Source organism: Micromys minutus, assembly GCF_963924665.1.
Source record: "Micromys minutus genome assembly, chromosome: 7".
Taxonomy (NCBI): Eukaryota; Metazoa; Chordata; class Mammalia; order Rodentia; family Muridae; genus Micromys; species Micromys minutus.
In genome coordinates this window covers 61,520,861-61,540,299 of record NC_137976.1, presented here as the reverse complement: position 1 = coordinate 61,540,299, position 19,439 = coordinate 61,520,861, and the positions used below count along the sequence as shown (strand labels likewise).

General features: G+C 50.6%; 1 protein-coding gene across 1 annotated transcript in view; it reads right to left on the bottom strand.

Annotated features, from left to right (window-relative positions):
- XXYLT1 (xyloside xylosyltransferase 1) overlaps window positions 1-18,655 on the bottom strand; it is a 104,995-nt gene extending 86,340 nt beyond the window's left edge. The window contains exon 1 of the mRNA XM_080918880.1: window positions 18,094-18,655. Coding sequence (XP_080775006.1) covers window positions 18,094-18,594 — 501 coding nt within the window. The 5' untranslated portion in view covers window positions 18,595-18,655. The remainder of the gene's footprint in view (window positions 1-18,093) is intronic.
- Window positions 18,656-19,439: the final 784 nt, after the last annotated feature.

Genomic DNA, 19,439 nt, shown 5'->3' with positions numbered 1-19,439 from the left:
GGTACTCTAGCCTTCCTGCAAGTGATTTGATCTCTCAAGTTTGTCTGCGCATGCATCAAGCAGAGAGCCTCAGCTGCCACTTCCTTCTCAAGGACTCTGAGCACATCGCTCAGGCTACAGGAAAGCTAGCTGAGCATTTAGTTCTGGAGCTCAGGGGGGAGTCAGCAGGTCACAGGGAGCACAAGTACTGCCTCTGTCAAGCCAGGGTGCCCAAGACCAGCCAGCCTCTGAAAGCTCATTCCTAGAAGCTGTGGCTAAATGTAATGGCAAAAAGCAATGTGTACACAGCATGTCACACGAGCCATTTGTTAAGGGGGAGAGAAAGGAGTTCTGAGGTTAGTTCAGCAAGGGACTGGGCATGACATCACCCCTCAGAAACAAGCTTTACTAGGAGAGAAGGCCCTGTGATCAATGAAGCCTCATCAAGCCTCAGGATGGGAAAGTATTAGAAACCAAAAGGTCAGTCCATTACATCACGGACAATAAGACAGAGCCTCCCAGGAAAAACAGGTCTTTCTTTAAGACCTAAAGGAGAACTTTATTAAGAGGGATAACAGTCACGTGACAGTCATGTTGGACAGGATGTCACAGGGAGACCTGAAGAGGAATCTTCAGAGGCATTCTCCAAAGGAAATCTCTGACTTTTGCATTGTTCCTTTGGTGACAAGAAGCTCTGAATCATGTGGTCTTACAGCTTACAGTCCACCCTGAGGGAACGCCACGGCAGGGACTCCAGGCAGGAATTGAACCAGAGACCACGGAGGAGCACTGTTTGCTGACGTGCTTTCTCTGGCTGGCTCCACTACCTTTCTCATACTCACCAGAGCCACTTGCCCAGGACGGCACCTCCCACAATGGGCCAGGCCCTCTCCTTCGGTATTAATCAAGAAAATGCCCTATAGACTTGCTATAGGCCAATCAGATAAGAGGCATTATCTCAACAGAAATCTTTTCCCTGAAAACTCTAGCTTGTGTCAAGTTAACATAAAAACTGACCAGCACACACAACAAGTATATACCATATACATATATGTGAAATGAAAAGTAAAAATAAACAAATTTACATGACACGCAACTTCTTTCTCATGTATGACAAGGAATATCCTAAAGGAGCAGGCTGGAAGACACAGGGGTGAGATTCTGCAGAACAGAGTCTGAAGCAGACACAGCAAATGTTAGTGCCTACAGCAGACTGTCCTCGGCATCTGGGAACATGTTCGCCAGCATCATTCCCCCACATCACAGCTGAGCTCCGCCTGGCTGGGGCTCCCAACTTCAGTGCCGAGTAAATGATCAAGGGTGAGCCAAGGGGCCCTACATGTACTGGGCCTGTGGGAGACGCTCTCATCCAGTCTAGAACATCCTGAGATCCTGTCTCAAAAAGTCAGAAACTCACACAACAGCTTATAAGATAAAGGTAAAGGTGCATGTACAATAGCGTGAAACACGTAACAAGTTCAGAAGCACCGTGACCCTACACCATGACATACAGGCCCCATAGGTGAAGGAAACAAAGACTAGCCCTACCCCCAACCACACCAAAATTACACCAGCAAGTGACAAAGGGAGGCATGGGAAAGTGAGGAGGTTCCTGAGAACATGACTTTTAGCTTCCTGCCCTCTGGAGAGGCTGGTTAGGAAGGCTCTCGGGGTTCACTGCCCACCTCTCTCTAGGCACCCTCATATCCTCACAGCCCTTTCTCACACTGGGCCTCGGGCCAAGCTTCAAAGCAGAACATTCTCACGGGGCAGCAGGCTGTTCCCTCATACTTCTGGGCTGTAACAAATCCCTCCAGAGTTGTGTGAATCAAGACCAGATGCATCACGTGTCACATGAGAGGACAAGAAACCAGCAGTTGCAAAAACCAGGAGGCTAAACAGCAAGAGCTTCCAACTTTGACAAAAGAAACCATTTTGTTTTGTTTGCCCGATGAGTGAACAGTTCCATTGCTGGTGCTTCTGGTCAAAGCCAAGATCCTGTGAGCCAGGAGGACCGGAAAGAAGACAAGACCAACCAGCTTTAGGTCCTTAGCAATGACTGCTCACGAGACATACCTCACCATTTAGCTGTTTATACTTTGCTAAGGTCCAAAGGCCCCAGCCAGGCTCAGTTTTCAGTTGTGACAGGTAGAGGAAAGCAGTGTCCTCCAAAGCATTCCAAGGACAAGCTCTACCCAGGAAGCAGAGATAGGCAGTCGTGTGCACAGTGCCCTGGCTGGACTAGATCTTGTTAGCCAGAGGATTCTCCACCTTCCATGAGCTCCCAACAAGCACTCCCACAGGTATGCCCTAGTAGATGATGGGGACCCAGAACTATGTCCTTGGCACACACGCTGACAGTGACCAGCACCACCAATGACTAAGGAGCAAAGACACTGCCATCTGCTAGGTATACCTTACAACAAGGAGTCATCTCCTGAAATAACCAGTGTCTCACCTCCCCTAGCATCTTCTCAACTGCTCCAGAACCATATCCCACACCTTAAGCTTGCTGCTCTTCCACTGACAAACCCGTGGACCACAGGGAGTGACACAACTCAGATGGCCCTGGGCTCAGACAGTGTGTTATTCTTTAGCAGGGACACCAACTGAACACAGTATGTGGCTCGGGCTTTCTCTGCACACACGGCCAGGCTTAGGCATGGTACCTGCTATAGAGCTCTGCTGATGCAGATAAGCAAGTGGAAAGCTGGCAAGCCAGGCCGTGTGAAGGCATGCCAGGGACAAGCATGGCTACCCCAACACAGAGCACAGACTTCAGAGACCTCTCAGGAAACAGGATAGCGTTACTTATGGGCCCTACCAAACACCTACCGGGTGCTGGACATAGACAGGTCCTTTTCCCACACTCAGTCACTTGATCTATGTGTCGCTGTGCAGCTGAGGAAGTCACTCAGAAGGAAAATAACTACCCAAGGCCCCTGGAAAGATGAGGGACAGTCAGAAGCTGAACCGTACCCACCTGTGCCAGCTCCAGAGTTGTTCACCAAATCCATCCCATTCCCACACAAGACCACACAGGAGAAAGAGAGAAGCCAACGTGATCTCTCCCCCAGATTTCCCATCTGGCTCTTTCCCAGTGTAGCAGTCAGAGAGACAGTAGGGTAACAGCGGCACCAGTGTGAGCATTAGAGGAACGGGCATTCAAGAGTAAGCATTAGAGGAATGGGCATTCAAGAGTAAGCATTAGAGGAACGGGCATTCAAGAGTAAGCATTAGAGGAACGGGCATTCAAGAGGGCCGTGTGGATGCTCCAGGCAGGTGTTTGAACTGGATAGGAAGCCAGGAGCCCTCCTTTCATTCCTGTTGCTGTGATAAAAGCCCAGCTTGGGAGAGAAAGGGTTTATGTGACCTCACAAGTCCAGGTTACAGCCCACCACAGCAGGGCAACAGACTGTCAGGACCACAGCTGATCACATCATAGCCACAGGCAAGAGCAGAAAGAATGACTGCATTTCTGTGACACTGCAATATTAACCCCTCCAGTTCCTCATCCAGCACCTGGGGCTTGTAAGTTAATTGGTTACCCTCAAGGGCTTGGGCCCGATGCCTCCAGCTCTGTCCCCCACAAGCAGTTGCAGCTCTCCTTAGCAAATGCCCCATGGTACTGGCATCTCCATCTCCTGGGGTTTCCACTACAACTAAAGCTTCATGTTTCCAGCCTCCCGAAATGACCTTTGAGGGCTGGCCCCACAGGAACACTAACCTGCCGCATGGTTCCTAGCCTTGGCTGTTCTCCATGACCCCCTCAATCTTGTGTCTGTCATGTCTTCCAAACCTACATTGTGAAGGACACTTATGACATTGCCAGCTTCTGCTACTAGCATGAGATATAGACTAGCTTCCTTGAACCACAGCTATATCAGTTCCTGTGTGGACCCTGAAGAAATACTCTTCTACCTATCAGCAGGGCAGAAGGCTTCCTTACAATGGTGCTGAACACTCTGTCGGTCAGGGATGCTTCATCAGAGCCAGCCTAAACTCCAACCCTCCTCAGATAAGCAAATCAGTCTTTAAACTTAACTTCCCTCAGACTCTGAGGACAAGAGCAAAATGAAGGTAGGCTCCTGATCAAACAGCATACAATGGCTCCTAGCTCTGTTCCCAAGAGTCCTTGCTCCCCTCCGAAACCTTATGAGCTAGACCCCAGTGTCTACGTTCCTCTCAGCATCCTTCCAAGCTCCCTCCTAGAATGGCTCATTAAGCTCTGCACCCAGCCCCCCGTGGCTTTCCTAGCCCAATGTGTCTCCATGCTACCCCTGTCCCAAACAGTTCGGGTTTAATGCCACACGGTCAGGTTCATCACCAGCTCCTCTCTGTTGCTGAGACAAATACCCTGATCCAGCTCAGCTCACAACCCCAGGGTACAGAATCTCCACCACAGCAGGGAAGTCACGGCACCAGGACTAGTCATATCCAGTCAACAACACAGACGCCTTCATGCTGACTGCTTGAATTTTTTAAAGCTATTTTTAAAATGCATGTGTATCTATATGCATGCATGCTGTGTGTTCAGGTGTCCATGGAGGCCAGAGAGGGCATCAGAGCTAGAATTACAGGTGATTACAGGCCACTGGTGTGGAAACCAAACCTAGGTCTTCTGAAAGAGCAACTGCTGAACCTTCTCTGCAGCCCCACCTTCTCCATTTTAACACAGTCCAGAACCCAAACTAGGCAGCAGTGCCACCCACAGTGATTGGCCCCCATATCAGTTAATGTAACCAAGCTTATCCCCCAGTCATACCCAGAGGCCAATCAGATCTAGACAATCCCTCACCAAGACTCCCTTCCCAGGTAGTTCTAGATTGTCTCAAGTTGACAATTTAACCCTCACAGCATCAGAGTAGGAAGTATCTAGAAGAGTCTCTGGGCGCCATGTGGATCAGCTCACCAGACCCAGAGACCACGGAAACAGGCACAACTGGACTGCAGCGGACATGCAGGACCAGGCAGGAGGCAGCAGTGGGTTCCTATCCACACAGCTATCCCCAACCTGACTCCCACCTCTCCCCACAGAGGCCCAGAGCCAGGCAAAAGGCAAGAGCTGGGAATGGAAAAAGACAGGATGGCTGAGCCTGCAACTGAGGCAGCCCTGAAGAGAGTCACTCCAGGGCACAGGTCACAGCTGTCACTGCACACGGAACACATGCAGAATGACCCCAGGAAAGTGAGGTGAAGCAAATGCATCCTGCCAGGAAAGAAAGCTGAAGATGTAAAGATAAGAACCATCTAAAAGTCTAGGAACAAGAGAGGGTGGGCAGAGAGACAGGGAACCACGGAGCCCGGGCCCAGATCTCCTTGTCCAAGTGTCTGACTACCGTGATCTGAATAGCCATGGCTCCTAGAGGTTCAGGTTTGAATGCTTGGTCCCTAGCTGGTAGAACTGTTTGGGAAGGAGTAGGAGGGATATGGCCGTGTTAGAGGAGTTGGCAGCGAAGTCACTGGACACAAGCTTTGAGGTTTCAGAGTACTGTGTGATTCCCAATGCACCTTGCCCCCAGGAACAAATCGAAGAGAAGGTGGACAGGGGTCATGGAACCACGGACACCCAAAACATACCTCCTATGTGCTGACCAAGAAGTGAGCTCTCAGCTGTTCCTACCTCCTGCCTTTGCTCTGCCATCCTGGATTTAGCCCTCTGAAACAGTAAATGCTTTCCTTTGTAAGTTAACTTATAGTGTTTTTTATCACAGCAACAAAAAAAAAAAAAAAAAAAAAAAAAAGACTAAAAGTGCCTTATGCAAGCTGCTCGGCTTTTCCTGGGCCCCAGTTTCCTCACAGGTAACTTGAAGGCACTAGCCGTCTTCCAACCCAGACTTCCTGTGACCTGCTGCCAAGTAAACGCAGGAGATGGTGCCCTACACCAGAGCCTAGGAACACTGAAAAGAGGCTCTCTCAACTCCACAGCACACAGGCTGGAGCAGGAAGGAGAAAGTATCCTGTTTTCCATAAATTACTTGAAAATACTCCACCAACTGGTGAGGGGACAAGGTCACATGTGTAAGCCCCCTGAACAATACACAGAGCACCCTAAGTCACCATTCCACTGGGGCTGCAGATCTCGCAGAGCACCCCCTGTTTCAGAAGGATAAGAAGGAACCACCCAAATCAACAGCCATTAAGGAAGGATAGTGCTCCAAGGCCAGAAGGCCAGAGGTCCAATCCAGTTCAGTTGCTCATTGCCACCCGGCTCATGAGTCTGCCCTGGGCCCGGGGCAGCCGTGAACTTGTGAAGAAAGAAACTTCCATACTAAGCATTCTGCAGGCCAAGGGCAAGACCAAGGTAGGCTCCTACATGATGCCTGCTCCTCAGGAGCTTTCGACTGAGGCAACTGCTGTAACCCTTGCAGGAGAGCTGGGGAGATTCCATGCCCCTCATCTCCACAGGAGTGAGGCCAAGAAATCAACCGAATCTCCCAGCAAAGACTCTCTGCGGCTCACCCCAGGAACTAACCTGGAAGAGCTAAACAATGGCCTCTTCCCCTCATCTCCTAGCCTCTGTTCAGAACAAGTTCTAGAACATGTGCTTGACACTTCCTGGTACCCATTTTAGACCCACCAGTAAGAGAACCTATTATGTGACTTAGGGCTGCAATGTCCCCACCCTTCTGCCACCTTGTGCATCAAGGGCCTCCCAGAAGCCCATATAAAGAACTTGCTAGTCAGCCTGTGGCATTTCAGGAAAATGACAGAGTGTTTATGAGCAGAGACTCGGTGGGAGTTGTGTGTGAGATTTGTACAGGCAGCTGAGGCCAGATTAGCCCCTGAAGTCATCCACTCCACCAGCCTGACTGGCAACCAAGGGACACTCCTGTCTCTCCCTAGGGTGGAAGACAAGGCCCAGCACATATTGGCTTTTATGGGGCTGCTGGGGATATGGAATCAGGTCATGCCCGCCCTAAACATTTTACCAAATGAGCCATCTCCTAGCCCACAATGGGAGTTCTTAATGAAGGAACACTGACACCTGCCCTTTCTTTTCCTTTCTTTCAATTCTCAACCAAGTGAACAGAGGTCTACACAGTGTTTCCTGCTGCACCATCTGACACCCACCAGATGCCCCACCCACCTATAAAAAATGGCTTAACTATGGACTTAAAGGTTAAACCTGTTACCTAAGCTCACCCTTGGTGGGCTAAGAATATGACTTGATGGTAGAGCATTTGCCTAGTATGCAAAAGGCCCTAGGTTCAATTCCAGTACAAACAAACAAATAAACCTCTCTTTAGAGACTGAATCTCTGATAGTTACTGTAATGGAAAAGATACATTGTTGCTGTGATGGAAAAGATACATTGTTACTGTAATGGAAAAGTAACTAATCCATCACTTACAGGTGAGAAGCTAAAGCCAGAAAGAAAAAGACCTGAACTCAGCAAGAGCATCCTGGGGTGACCCTATCCACCAATGTTGGGGACAAGGACTGGGGAAGAAGACTGGGACTGCCAACAGAAGCTCTAGGCAGATTAGGAACCTCCCTAGCTCGCATAGTAAAAGAAACAAGAGTCCTTCCCAATAGCATCAGGATTTCTTCATAATGGTACAAGGAGGGGCAGCGACATTCAAAACCTTAGAAAGAGACTTCTAAATTACTGTGAACATCCTGACTGGTCTCAGGTGAGGTGATCCCTACTGGAGAGCTGATGTCAATTGGAGCCCTTCTGATTACCATGATCACATTAGAAATAATGTTCACAGAACATCCGTGAGGTGGCACCCACAGCCCCTCACTTGCTGTAGCGCCAGGCCACTGCTCACCCTTACTGCCCACCTGCATCTACTGCTGCACCCATTCCACTCGCACCGGAGATGTCTTCTCACTCCCTGGAGACAGACGTAACTGGCCCTGCACCCTAGTACAGAGGCCAGATCCAACACGCCAGGGGTAGGGGAGGGACTCATGGATATGGGGCATAACAATAAGAAAGCAGCCTCCTGGGCAGTGTAGGGCTACAGAGAGCAAAGGGGTGGACAGACTCAGAAGAAGAAGCCACAAGCCGAGCACAGGGGTGTGAAGCTGGGCAGGGAGAAGTGTATGCAAGCCAGGCACCCTTGGGGACGGCCTCTACAGCTGTCCCTCCCTGCTGCTGGACGATCTGCTAACCCAGGCAGCAAACATTCCCTCAACCAGGCTCCCCTCCCCCTGCCTGCTCACCTCTGCCAGGCAGATGTGTCAAGGGCCTACCATCCCAGTGCCTCTGTCCCCTTTTCTCCAAATTACTATCAATGGCATCCTCAAAGGTCCTTGCTCCCTCAGACAGCCTCTGTATCCTCATAGGCAGCCCCGAGCACCCCCAGGAACCTCCTGCTTTGTCTTCTGGACCCCAGGACACCAAAGACAAATTAGCATTAGGCCTGATCATGTGCAGGTGTCCTGGGTACCTATCAGTAAATCCCTTCTCAAATTGCATCTTGGTCAGGACCCCATGAAGTTGACCATTTGGGCAGGCCTAACTGACCCCCCCCAACACACACACACACACACACACACACACACACACACACTCGCCCACACTAGGCTACCATGATAATCTAGCACCTTGTCTCATGCATCCAGGACTGAAAAAGCCACAAAGTGTGAAGCCAAGAGCGCCTGAAGTGGCCAGGAGCTGAAGATGTAAGCATGCCTGCAAGCCTACGCGGGAGTGCAGGGCTTTTGGTGGCACGACCTTCTACATCACTAGCAGTTCCTACTTATCCAATCCTTCACACAATCTGCGTGCACTGAGACCAAGAAAACAATAAGAAAGACTGAGAAGAGGTCCAGCAACCATCGCCTGTTATCTGTTGGTTCCCTGGAGTCCCAGTAGAGCTCCTAGAAGCTAATCACACTCACAGATGCAGCGAGCCTGTCCACTATGCCTTCTGGACACAGCAAGCACAGACTCCAAGAGCAGGCAGGCATTCACAGATCCTGCACCCAGGACCAAGATGATAGGCTGAAGGCTCCGAGGGGACGGGGTGAAGATTAGAGCCTCTTCTAGCAGTGAAGACACATGTCTAAGCACAGATACAGTGTATGCCCTCCCCCCCTCCCCATCTCTGATCCATCAGCCCGCTCAGTGCTTACAGGAGAAGGCAAGGACACAACAGAGTAGCCAGTAAATCACCCAGTTCCTGCTTCAGGACGAGCAAACACTGCACTGGAATGGGGGATGGAGCAGAGCAGGAAGGAACGCTGTAGTTTAGAGAACTGTGGACAAAACAACACAAGGGCTCCTCACAGTAAACCTGGGCAAACGCTAGTATTGCAAGCCCGCCGCACCAGCCTCCAAGTGGTATGCCTTCTAGAAGGATCCTGCTCTCACACGCTGACTCAGGAGCGTCTCCCACAGACAGCTGTGACAACCACGAGGGAGAGGGAGGTAAGAGTGTTACACCCAGGGCAGCTGCACCCGAAGGCCACATACTGGATTTGAACCCAGGTCCCTGGCTCTAAGCCACACATTCTTGCCCTGGAGGACCCGGGATAGGCTACTAGAGCAGGAAGGGCAGTGAGCAAGTATGAGGAACAGAGTGCTCCCAGCTACAGGATCTGAGAAGGACGGGGGGGGGGGGGTGGACAGAAGGGGGCACCTCTTCTCCCAGCCTGAGGCCTCCTGTGCAGGGTAAGATGCCAGACGCTGTGGCACTTCATTCCACCAGAGAGGACTGCTTAATTGGGGCTTTTAAACAGTAATCACCCCCAATAAATGAAACAAATGGCTTTAACTTGAAGCACATTAAGTTAACAACAAACATGACATGGCTGACATGGCCTGGCCCAGCTGTTCAGCACAGGTAGAGCTGCTTGCTGTGGTGAGGCCCTCTGGGTAAGGACTCTGCAGCCTGGGAAGGCAGGTGGATGGTGGTGAAGGCCTGGCCATCTGACAGGTCGGGGTTTCCAGCCCCACAGGACAGCGGCAATCTGTCCTTCACCAGTCAGGGGAGTTGGGGTGGACCTCAGAGATGGGAATCCCAACACCCTGTCAGCCAACGTCCTGAATCTCCTGCACTAGACCAGCCAGGGCTGCAGCCAGGCCCAGCACCTGTCTCCACAGACACAGTTCCCACATCTGAAGCAGGATCCAGGCTCAGGTGACAAGGAAAGGGTAAAGGGGGGTGGGGGCGGCACCACCTAAGCTCCCAGACTTTCTCCCTATCTGTACTCCTACCAGAGAACCAGATCCAGCTGCCCTGGAGGCCCATTAGCCACATTCAATCAGTCTCATCAACACGATTTACACTGGACAGGAAGGAAAAGACTTTCTGAGTCGACACTAGGCGACCTTTCTTTGGTTCCTCTTTCTAAAGCCAGGGAGCGGGTGAAAGCTTGCACTCATTGGAGGAGTCCCAAAGACCAGGCGCCAAGCTCATTGGAGGAGTCCCAAAGACCAGGCGCCAAGCGAACTAACACGGTGCCGCAGCGCCCTCCAGCGGCCAACTAGAGACAGTGGCCCTCCACTACCCAGGCTTTCCAGAAGCTGGTGTGATGTGCCTGGGTTTCTCCTCCTCATGCAGACCTGGGTGACAGTTTTCCCAAGAAAACTGTAGACTACGAAGTTACACAGAGGTCTCCCCCAGTGCACATCTCGAAGAAGAAGATAAAACGTAGGCCAACCAAGGCATAAGTCCCCAGTAAGGACCCAGGCACAGAAGAGCTGGAATGCAGGGTAGGTGAAGTATCTAAGAGACCAGAGGCCTTCCTAACCCAGGGAGTCAGATACAGAGAAGCCAAAAGCAGGACTGTGAGGTCCTCTAACCATGTTCTTCAAATCACACACGTTTCTAAAGGTGCTCTAAAGGTGGGAGGAGAAGAGTTAAAGTAGTTAGGAGGTTGTGTAAAGGCATTTGGGTTGTTATAGTTTGAATATGAAATTTCTCTGACATTCAACAAATGAAAATCATGTGTTTAATTCTCAATCCCCAAATCCGAGGGAGGGCTTTTAGGGAGTAAGCACATCTCAGGAGCCCTGAACACTGGATTAACCCTTTGATGAACTCCTAATCTGGTGGCATTATAGGAATGTGATGGGGACTAGAGCAAGGGGTGTAACAAAAGGGCTGTGCCCTTCCCTGACTCAATCTGTTGTAAACAGCCTTGCTACACCCTGCCATTATAATGTTCCTCCTCAGACCCCAGCGATGGAAGTAATGGCAATTAAATAGTCCCCTTTGTTTGTTCTCGAGTGTTTGCCTCAGCGACAGATGCGGCTGAAGAAAAACTGGCACTGAAAAGTAGCTGGTGTTGCCCTGCATGTGACCACCAGGCCCACAGGTCTTTGGAGGTGGCTTGTGGGAGAAACGTGACACTGTGTGGGAGAAGCCCTGGGGCACTGTGAGCAGAGCTTACTGGGGAGTCCATGGTCTCAGAACAGACGCCTACAGCGAGTCCAAATGTACAAGATCTGGGGGCTGGCAGGCCTTGAGAGGATCCCGGAGGAAGCCGTATGCTCCGATGCAGTCTCCATGATGGTGGTTCTCAACCTTCCTAATGCTGTGACCGTGTAATAAAGTTCCTCATACTATGATGACCCTCAACCATAAAATTATTTTGTTGCTACTTTACACTACAATTTTGCTACTATTATGAATTATAATGTAAATAGCCGGTATACAAGAAATCTGTCATGTGACCCCTGTGAAAAGGTCATTGGGCCCCCAAAAGGATAGACCCACAGGTTGAGACTGTGACCCACCTGCCAGGAACAGGTGACAAAGCACGGGCTGGCCAAGAGAGAGGTCATATGGAGGGTGCCCAGCACCTCAGTGCTCACTTTATACCATGAGCCTCCCCTGCCTGAGATGGGGTGGGAGATGTAAATGCCACCCTGCAGGTGTGGGTCACTGTACAGATGTCCCTCCTCTCCACACCCCCTGCCCCTCCCACTCTCCTTTCAGAACAGGAATGTTTGCCCTATTCCACAGTATATTGTAATTTTACAGGGGCTCTCAGCTAAGAGTTTGCTATGAATCTCAGAGGAGACATTGACCCCCCCTCTTTGCTTTATCAATAGTGGAACTGTGCCTAGAAAAACTCTTAGTAATGGACCGAATGCACTGGCTTTGCAGTATGAGCCCAGGAGCCTTTGGGGGCTAGGGATGGAATATAAGGGTGGATATGAAATGTAAAAGCTGGGGGAGGGGGAGGTAAAGGTCTAAAATTCCAGTGCTCAAGAAGTAGAGACAGGAGAACCAGTTCCAAGCCATCCTGACTACATAGTAAGTTTGGTCTACATGAGAAAGGAAGGATGAGAGAAAGGAGCAGAGAGGAGGAAATGAGAGAGAAAGGAAAAAAGATCCCCCTACAGTGGAGTATTAATAGATGGCAAGGTTTCAGGGAAGTGTTAGGTTCTGACCTAACCATGGGCCAATCACAAACTGATGGCACTGTAGTTAGGTACAGGGAAACTAGGAGGTGGAGCCTAGCTGGAAGGAGTGGGTTCCCGGGGACATGACCTTGAGAGGTCTCTCTGTGTCTCTTGTTTCTCTTGTCTCTGTCTCTTCTCCTGCCTCAGTATTTTGCCACAATGGAAAAACTAGCTAGCACACTGCGTGTGTAACACTGCCAAACACATTTATCCAGCTGTCTTTATCAGCACATGATCACCTCATAGTAACTGAGAAAATGAAAGTCAAAACCAAATCAAACCAACCAAAAGACCAAGATCAAAATGCAGACAAGTAAGAGGGCGCAGTGCTAAGCCCTAACTGCCTGCAGCAGTGAGCAGCAATGCAGCTGCCTTGAAACCAACCAGGCAGTTCTGAAGGCCTGCCATTCGAATGCTAGGTTGATTATCCCCAAGATATCTAAAGCATGTCTACCCTCAAACTTATAAGCAAGTGACCACAGCAAGCTTACTCATAACTGCCCCAAAGGGGAAACCAAGAGAAGCCATCAACTGATAACAATGTAACGAAAGCCGGTCCACACCGTGGAATATTATCTAAGTACAAGAAGGGACAAAGTGCTGGTGTGTTACGATGTGGATCTTAAGAATTTTATGCTCATCCCTGCCCAGTGCCACGTGAAAGATACCCAAAGTCCCCAAGTTCCACTAAGTGGAGCAAGTAGGTGGTGGAGAAATGGGAGAGAAAGAGAAGCAGAAGGATGTGGGCACAGTGAAGAGAGAAAGAGCTGGAGACTGGAGGGTACTGAGGAACAGCCTGATGTGAGTAGCTGGTGTCCTACTTATATAGCAGGCTAAGGGGTATTGGTCATTTCAGACTCAGGAATGGGGGTGTCACTTATGGGTTCCCACAACCTGAGAGATGAAGGTCTTATCTGCCTTCTATGGATACTCTATCAGGGAGAAAGACTACAAGTAAGTCTACAGGTCCATTACTTTCTCAAACATCTGGGCACACCTCAGCCCCTCTTCTCATCTTCTCTGAAGAAGGTGATCCTGCAGGGACTCTCCACCCCCTTCCCTCAGACACTGCTCCCTCCTCTCCTTGCCTGTGAGCCTTCCCAGGCCACCTACACAAGACAGCCAAGTCCCCACCCCGAACATCTGCACACCCCCTGGCTCCTTGTCTTGCTTTGCTTTTCTCCATGTAAGCTTCTCTCTTATTTGTTTAGAGTCTGCCCCACACTTTTCCAAGACTCTGGAGTGTGAGTTCCCAGAGGGCTGGTCCTGTGGCTGTGGGTCAGGGAAAGCCAGAGCAGAGCTTATCCAGGGTAAGTATTCAACACCTGCTGCGTGGACAGACAGACAAATGAGTATGGGACACAAAACATACACAGGAGATGGGAAAGATGGGGTATGCTTTAGAGAAGGGGCTGAGAACAGAAATGGCGACAGCTGAGCAGACAGAATGCTGACAACATAGGACAGTACAAGGAACAGGACCAGCAGAGGTGTCAACAGTGGCTGTGTGGGACTGGGGCTGCTTCTGAGGGCTGCTCACTGAGCTTATTTTATCAAGAAGACAGGGGAGGAAGTCCATATTTGATTTTGGACCAAAGCCAAAGCCACAGAAACACTGAGATGAACACAAAGCAACACAGATGTGCTGGTTCAAGCCATCCTGAACCATATGAAAAGGCCTTACCCTGGGGACGGTGAGACAGTGATCTAGAAAGAGCCTCCTGGCTGCACGGGGCTATCTCTCATGCCAGCCCGAAATGCCTCCCTCCAGACGATTTAAATGAGAAACCAGCCCCAATGTGTGAAGTCAGCTTCTTGCAGGCTTTCCCGGCACACCCTGTTGGATCTGATACAGTAAGAAAAGCCAATGGAAGAGCTAAATCTTAGCAAGGCATGAGGGCTCACACTAATAATCCCAGCACCAGGAGACTAAAGCAGGGGGATTCTGAGCTCCAGGACATGCTGGGGTACAAAGCAAAACCACACAGAGATAGGGATCAGAGGTCTTGACCTAAGTTCTACAAATATGAGGTTCTACTTGACAGAGAGACAAAGGTCTCAGAAGTGAATGTGCAGAAAGAGTTACCCAACTTCAAGCTCTAGGGTGATAAGCTAGAGGAGAAAAGCAAGACTGGTCTCCAGGGGCCCAGGAGGCTTGATGTGCCAGGAAACACAGGAAGTTTAAATGCAAATCATATGGTACGGTGACAACAGGCCCCCTCCCCAAGTTGGCAGAGGCAGAAAGAGCTGTCAGTCAATGGGTACAGAATGCCTGCATTACGCTAGGCACATTGCTCCCCATGGTGGGCAGCAGAGGCCGGGGAGCCTGAACTGGCTCTGGGAGGTCAGCATCAGGCTCATCCCAGAAATGCCTCTCCATCTAAATGCACATTCTAGATACTACCCAGGGCAGTGTGGACCAGGGACAGGCAAATGACGCAGGACTTTTTAAAAGGATTTTTAGGGAACACACAATTCTGAGGAGTGAAAAAATGGACTATCCAAGCAGCTCCTTCATTGGTAACTGGGACACAGCAGGTTCAGACGTTTGGTCACTTGACAAGGACTTCCATGGTCAGGACATAACAAGCTAAGAAATTTTGAAATTTCCTCTGAAGTAGTCAAAATGAGACTTTTCTGGTTTAAGTGAATGTCTCTTCTAATATTTAATTAACTATAACACAAGCCAAGGTTCCTGGTATGTTCGCTCTGTTTCCAGTGTTTACCACGTGAAGGTGATTTGAGCTCAGACTCAAGTCCAATGCCAGCGCACTATTGTGGACAGGACAGAGTGCCGGGTTCTTGCTGCCACAAGCCCCAGGCTGTCTCTAGAAGGCTGGGTGCTAAGGGGCCTCCTCCTCCCTCTTGTTCCAACACAACATTCCCTGGAGCAAACCATTCTCTGAACCTTCTCTTACAAGAAAGAGGTAATCTTCGAAAAAACAAACCAAAAAAAAAAAAAAAAAAAAAAAAAAAAAAAAAAAAAAACCCTGTAGTCTGGATGCTCTCCCACCTCAGGCCACCTCAAAGCCAGCCACTCCCCAGTGGCCTTTCGGAGCTTCTTCACTCTGTCGTCTGTCCCTGAAGATCCTTCCAGCTGCTTTGACCTGTTTGAGAAGTTCTGATTTCCTAGTCGATGTGAAAGAAATAATTCCTTGAGTAAAAGATACCCGCACACAAAGAGCGTGGTGTCAGGCAGACAGGGCAGCTAAGGGACATCAGGGACAGGAGTGTGCTCAGTGTCACAGCACCTTTCCTAACCCTGGAGACCTGAAGGACGGAGCTGGAGCACATTCCAGATAGACTGAAGGCATGAGTGAATGATTGTGCTGTCGGGAGCTTTCCAAAGCCCAGGAAGAACTAAATTACAGTATGAGGCAAGCTTGCTTTGGGTGGGGGATGGGGGTACCTTTCATCACAAAAACAGCTTCACAAAATACAAACTCATAAGCAATGGGAGCAATGTGACCCCAAGATTGGTAACCCTTTACCTGCCTGCTGCTGTCTGGTTAGAGCAATGGTTCTCTCTCTACCGCTGCCGTTATGAATTGTAATATATGTATCTGTGTTTTCTGGTGGCCTTGGGTGACCCCGATATGAAAGAATCATTCAACCCCCAAAGGGGTCTCAACCCACAAGTTAAGAACTGCTGAGTTAGAACCACTAGCTTACACCTCAACAGGAAAGGTGGCAGTCCCTCCAGGTCACTTGCCACTGCCACAAGGCTCTGTATGAGGGCTTACAGCTGTCAGAGATGGAACCCGGGGAGCAGGGAACACACACACCAAGACAGCAGCCTGATCTTTAGGCCAGTGACATGGCAGGGATTGTGCAGGAGCCAGAGATATGACAAAGCACAACAGCAGGCAAGTGCCACTGGGAAAAAGACATCCTCTTCCACTGTGGTTCCCTGCACACCTCCAAGGGGCTGACGGTACTGAAGAGTGGCAGGATTTGGAATGGAGACAGTTCTCCAACACTGAGAATGACATGAGCTTTGGCACATGGGTTGGACGACGGTACATGTACCTGGTGAAGGGAGGAAACACATCTGGAAATGCAGAGCGGGCCTGAGCTGCTAGTCCCGCAGGCAGCCATAGCGTACTGGTCTTCAAGGTGACGCGGTAAGACCCAAGATCTGCCTAGACTGGCCCTGAGGCTTCTCCCTGAAATAGTTAAGGTTTCTCCAGTGCTGGAGATCAAACAGGGACAGGCTGGGTTACCTCTGGAGATTGCAGGGAAGTAAAGCAGGATAGGCTCTGGAACAAACCCCTGGGGAAAGACACTTCCAGATCCTACAGGATGAAATTCCAGGCACCCTTTCCTCACCACAGCTGTTGTCCTTATGGGCTCATCTGGCCTGAGCGTAAAACACACCTTCAGTGCCGTGAAGGGAAGCAGAAACGGAAAGCTATGGAGGACTGGGCTTGGAAGGGTCCCAGAGAGGAAAGCAAGTAACATTAAGATCAGAGAAGATGGCTTGTGTTTGGACATACTCACTGTAGTCAGGAAGTCAGGTGTGGCGACACACATAATGGAACACTCAGGAGCACTGGAACGAGTTTGAGGCCAGCCTGGGCTACACAGTGAGTTCCCAGGTTAGTTTAGACTAACTTACAGACTGAGATCCTTTCAAACAAAGAAAAAATTCAATACAGTTAGGATATTTTCAGCCAGGGCTACTCGCACCTGAAATCCAGCACTCAGGAGGCCAAGGCAGAAAAAAGACTGGTCAAGGCTAGTCGGGTCGGGATTACAAGACCAAAAAACTAAAGAAACTGAGGACACAACCACATGTCTAGGAAGGAGAGTCAAGAAGGAGTGCCACCAAGCAGCTGGGACTTGACTCTAGTCAACACAAAACTGCCTTGGACCCCTGAACCCAGCATGGTCCTGGCAGTAGCTCAGGTTGTCACCAAGCTAGGTACAGGGACAGGATTCTGCTCTAGCTTCAGTGTCTTCCACCAACATCAGGTTCCATCCTCAAAGACCATCTACCCCTCTCACCCAATAATCGGACTCTGGAGCCCCTCCGTACAACCAATGGGTCAAACACAGGGCAAGCGAGTTGATGACAATAATGTACACACTAAGTCCAGAACCCAATCCTGGATGCAGGCAGGTGATAAATCAGAAGCCAGAAGAGGTGGAGGCTGCTAGGAAGACGGGCGGGCCAGCTCATCATCTGTATCTCTTAGAGCTTTTTCTTCCTCTCGAGGAGGAACCTGTGGCTTATCGAACTGGTTCACATCCTTAAGGGCAAGAGGGAAAAAGGACACAGAGAGGACACAAGATGGTTTCCCTCGAGACTACTACTGAGAAATTCCAGTTTAACCCCGCTATTTCTAGAGGCCTCCCCCAAGATCCTAACCAGAAGACAAAGCTCAGAATGATGACTATTGGTGCCTTCAAAGGGAACAATTCCATCCTCAGAAGTCAAAGAATAGTAGGAGTATAGAGTGTAAGGGCACTTCTTAGGAACTCTGCTGCGAATCTAGCAAAATAGGGCAGGTTGATTTTTCAGGAAACAGTGCCGAATGAAGCAGGAGAAAGACTAGTTAACATTGCAGATCCATTCTTGCTAGTATAACTCTAGGACGCGCCCCCAGACCAGATCACCAGGACGCTGGACATGCATGTGCAGGACAGGAAATTAGACAGGCTACGGGCACAGGAATCGGACAGCGCTCCCTGGAGCTGTCAATGACAGCTCAGAGAACAGACAAGGGCCATCCACCGCTCACCTTGCACTTGAAGCCGGCGGCAGGTGGCAGGAGCTCCCGCAGCAGGGCCTTGGCCACCTCGCGGCTGGCCTCTTCGCTCACAAAGTGGAGGTTAAGCACCTCGTGCGGCTCGAACTTGGCGAGGCGCAGCAAGGAACGCAGGGCTACTCGAGCCTTTGCCTGCAACGCCGCGTTGTGCTCCGCCTTGGTGAACATCATCAGCAGGTGGTAGTCCACCGGGACCACCACGCCGCTCTCCAGGCTCTTGGCCTTGGCACCGGAGGCCGGCGCCGCGGAGCCCCGGGCCAGCTCGGGCACGGGCGGTGTGGGCACGGCGGCCCCGGCGCGGGCCTCCTTCAGCCTCTTGGTGGCGCTGGAGAAGGTCTCCCGGCCGGAGCCGAGATAGTAGAAGGCGCACACCGCCAGCGCCGCGGCCAGCAGCAGCGCGCAGTAGTGCGAGCGCACCGCGCCCAGGCGCGCCATGGCCCAAGCGCACGCGGCCCCGCCTCGGAGGAGGCCCATACGCCGGAGCCGGCGGCCCAGTAGCCGGGCCCACTCAAAGCAGCACTCCGGGGCCCCAAGCCCGGCAGCCGGCGGCGGCCATAGCGGGGGCGGGATCGCGGTGCCCGGAGCCAATCGTGAGCGTGGATACCTAAAAGGCGGGGCCATCGCAGGCCTTGCAGCCGCTAGGTCCTAAATTCCTAGGGATTAGACTCCAGATGGTCCTTGAAGATCAGGCTTGGCTGCCGCCAGAGGCTGGAGTGGGTCGGCCAGGGCCAGCTACAATCGGCTCGAGGGGCTAGAGAGGAAATCTGGTTCTTGAAACAACAAACGCCTCAATATAAGATTTAAGTAAGTGCTGAATTTAAAAAAGTTAACTTTTCTGTCTCTACATTTTGTCTCTTCTTCCTCTCTTCCCCCTTCTGTCTCTCCCCCCCCCCAGCTCTAATTGCCTCTCCACCATTAGGAAACTACCTAGAACTGAAACATTTAAACCAGAAAGTTCCTTCCTGTTTCATACAGACGCTCATTAACACCCCAAGTGAAAATAAATGGCTTCCCCATCCCACTCCACACCTCAGGGATACCCCAGAGAATAATCGTGGCCAGCAGGGGGACATCACCATCCAAAACTGAGGAGCACCAGAAGAACAGGCTTTCAACCTTTTTAACCAAGCACTAGCCCACAGCCATTTAACTGTTATCAGTCAGACAATGCTAGGATCCTACTACAAACATTAACTTCAAGTTTCTAAGACTTGGTGATAAACAAAAGTTCTGAAGGAAACCGGTCTGCATGCCTGAAGGAGGTAGAGGTAAGAATGCACAAACTTAGCTGAAAGAACCCAGATGTCCTTCAACAAAGG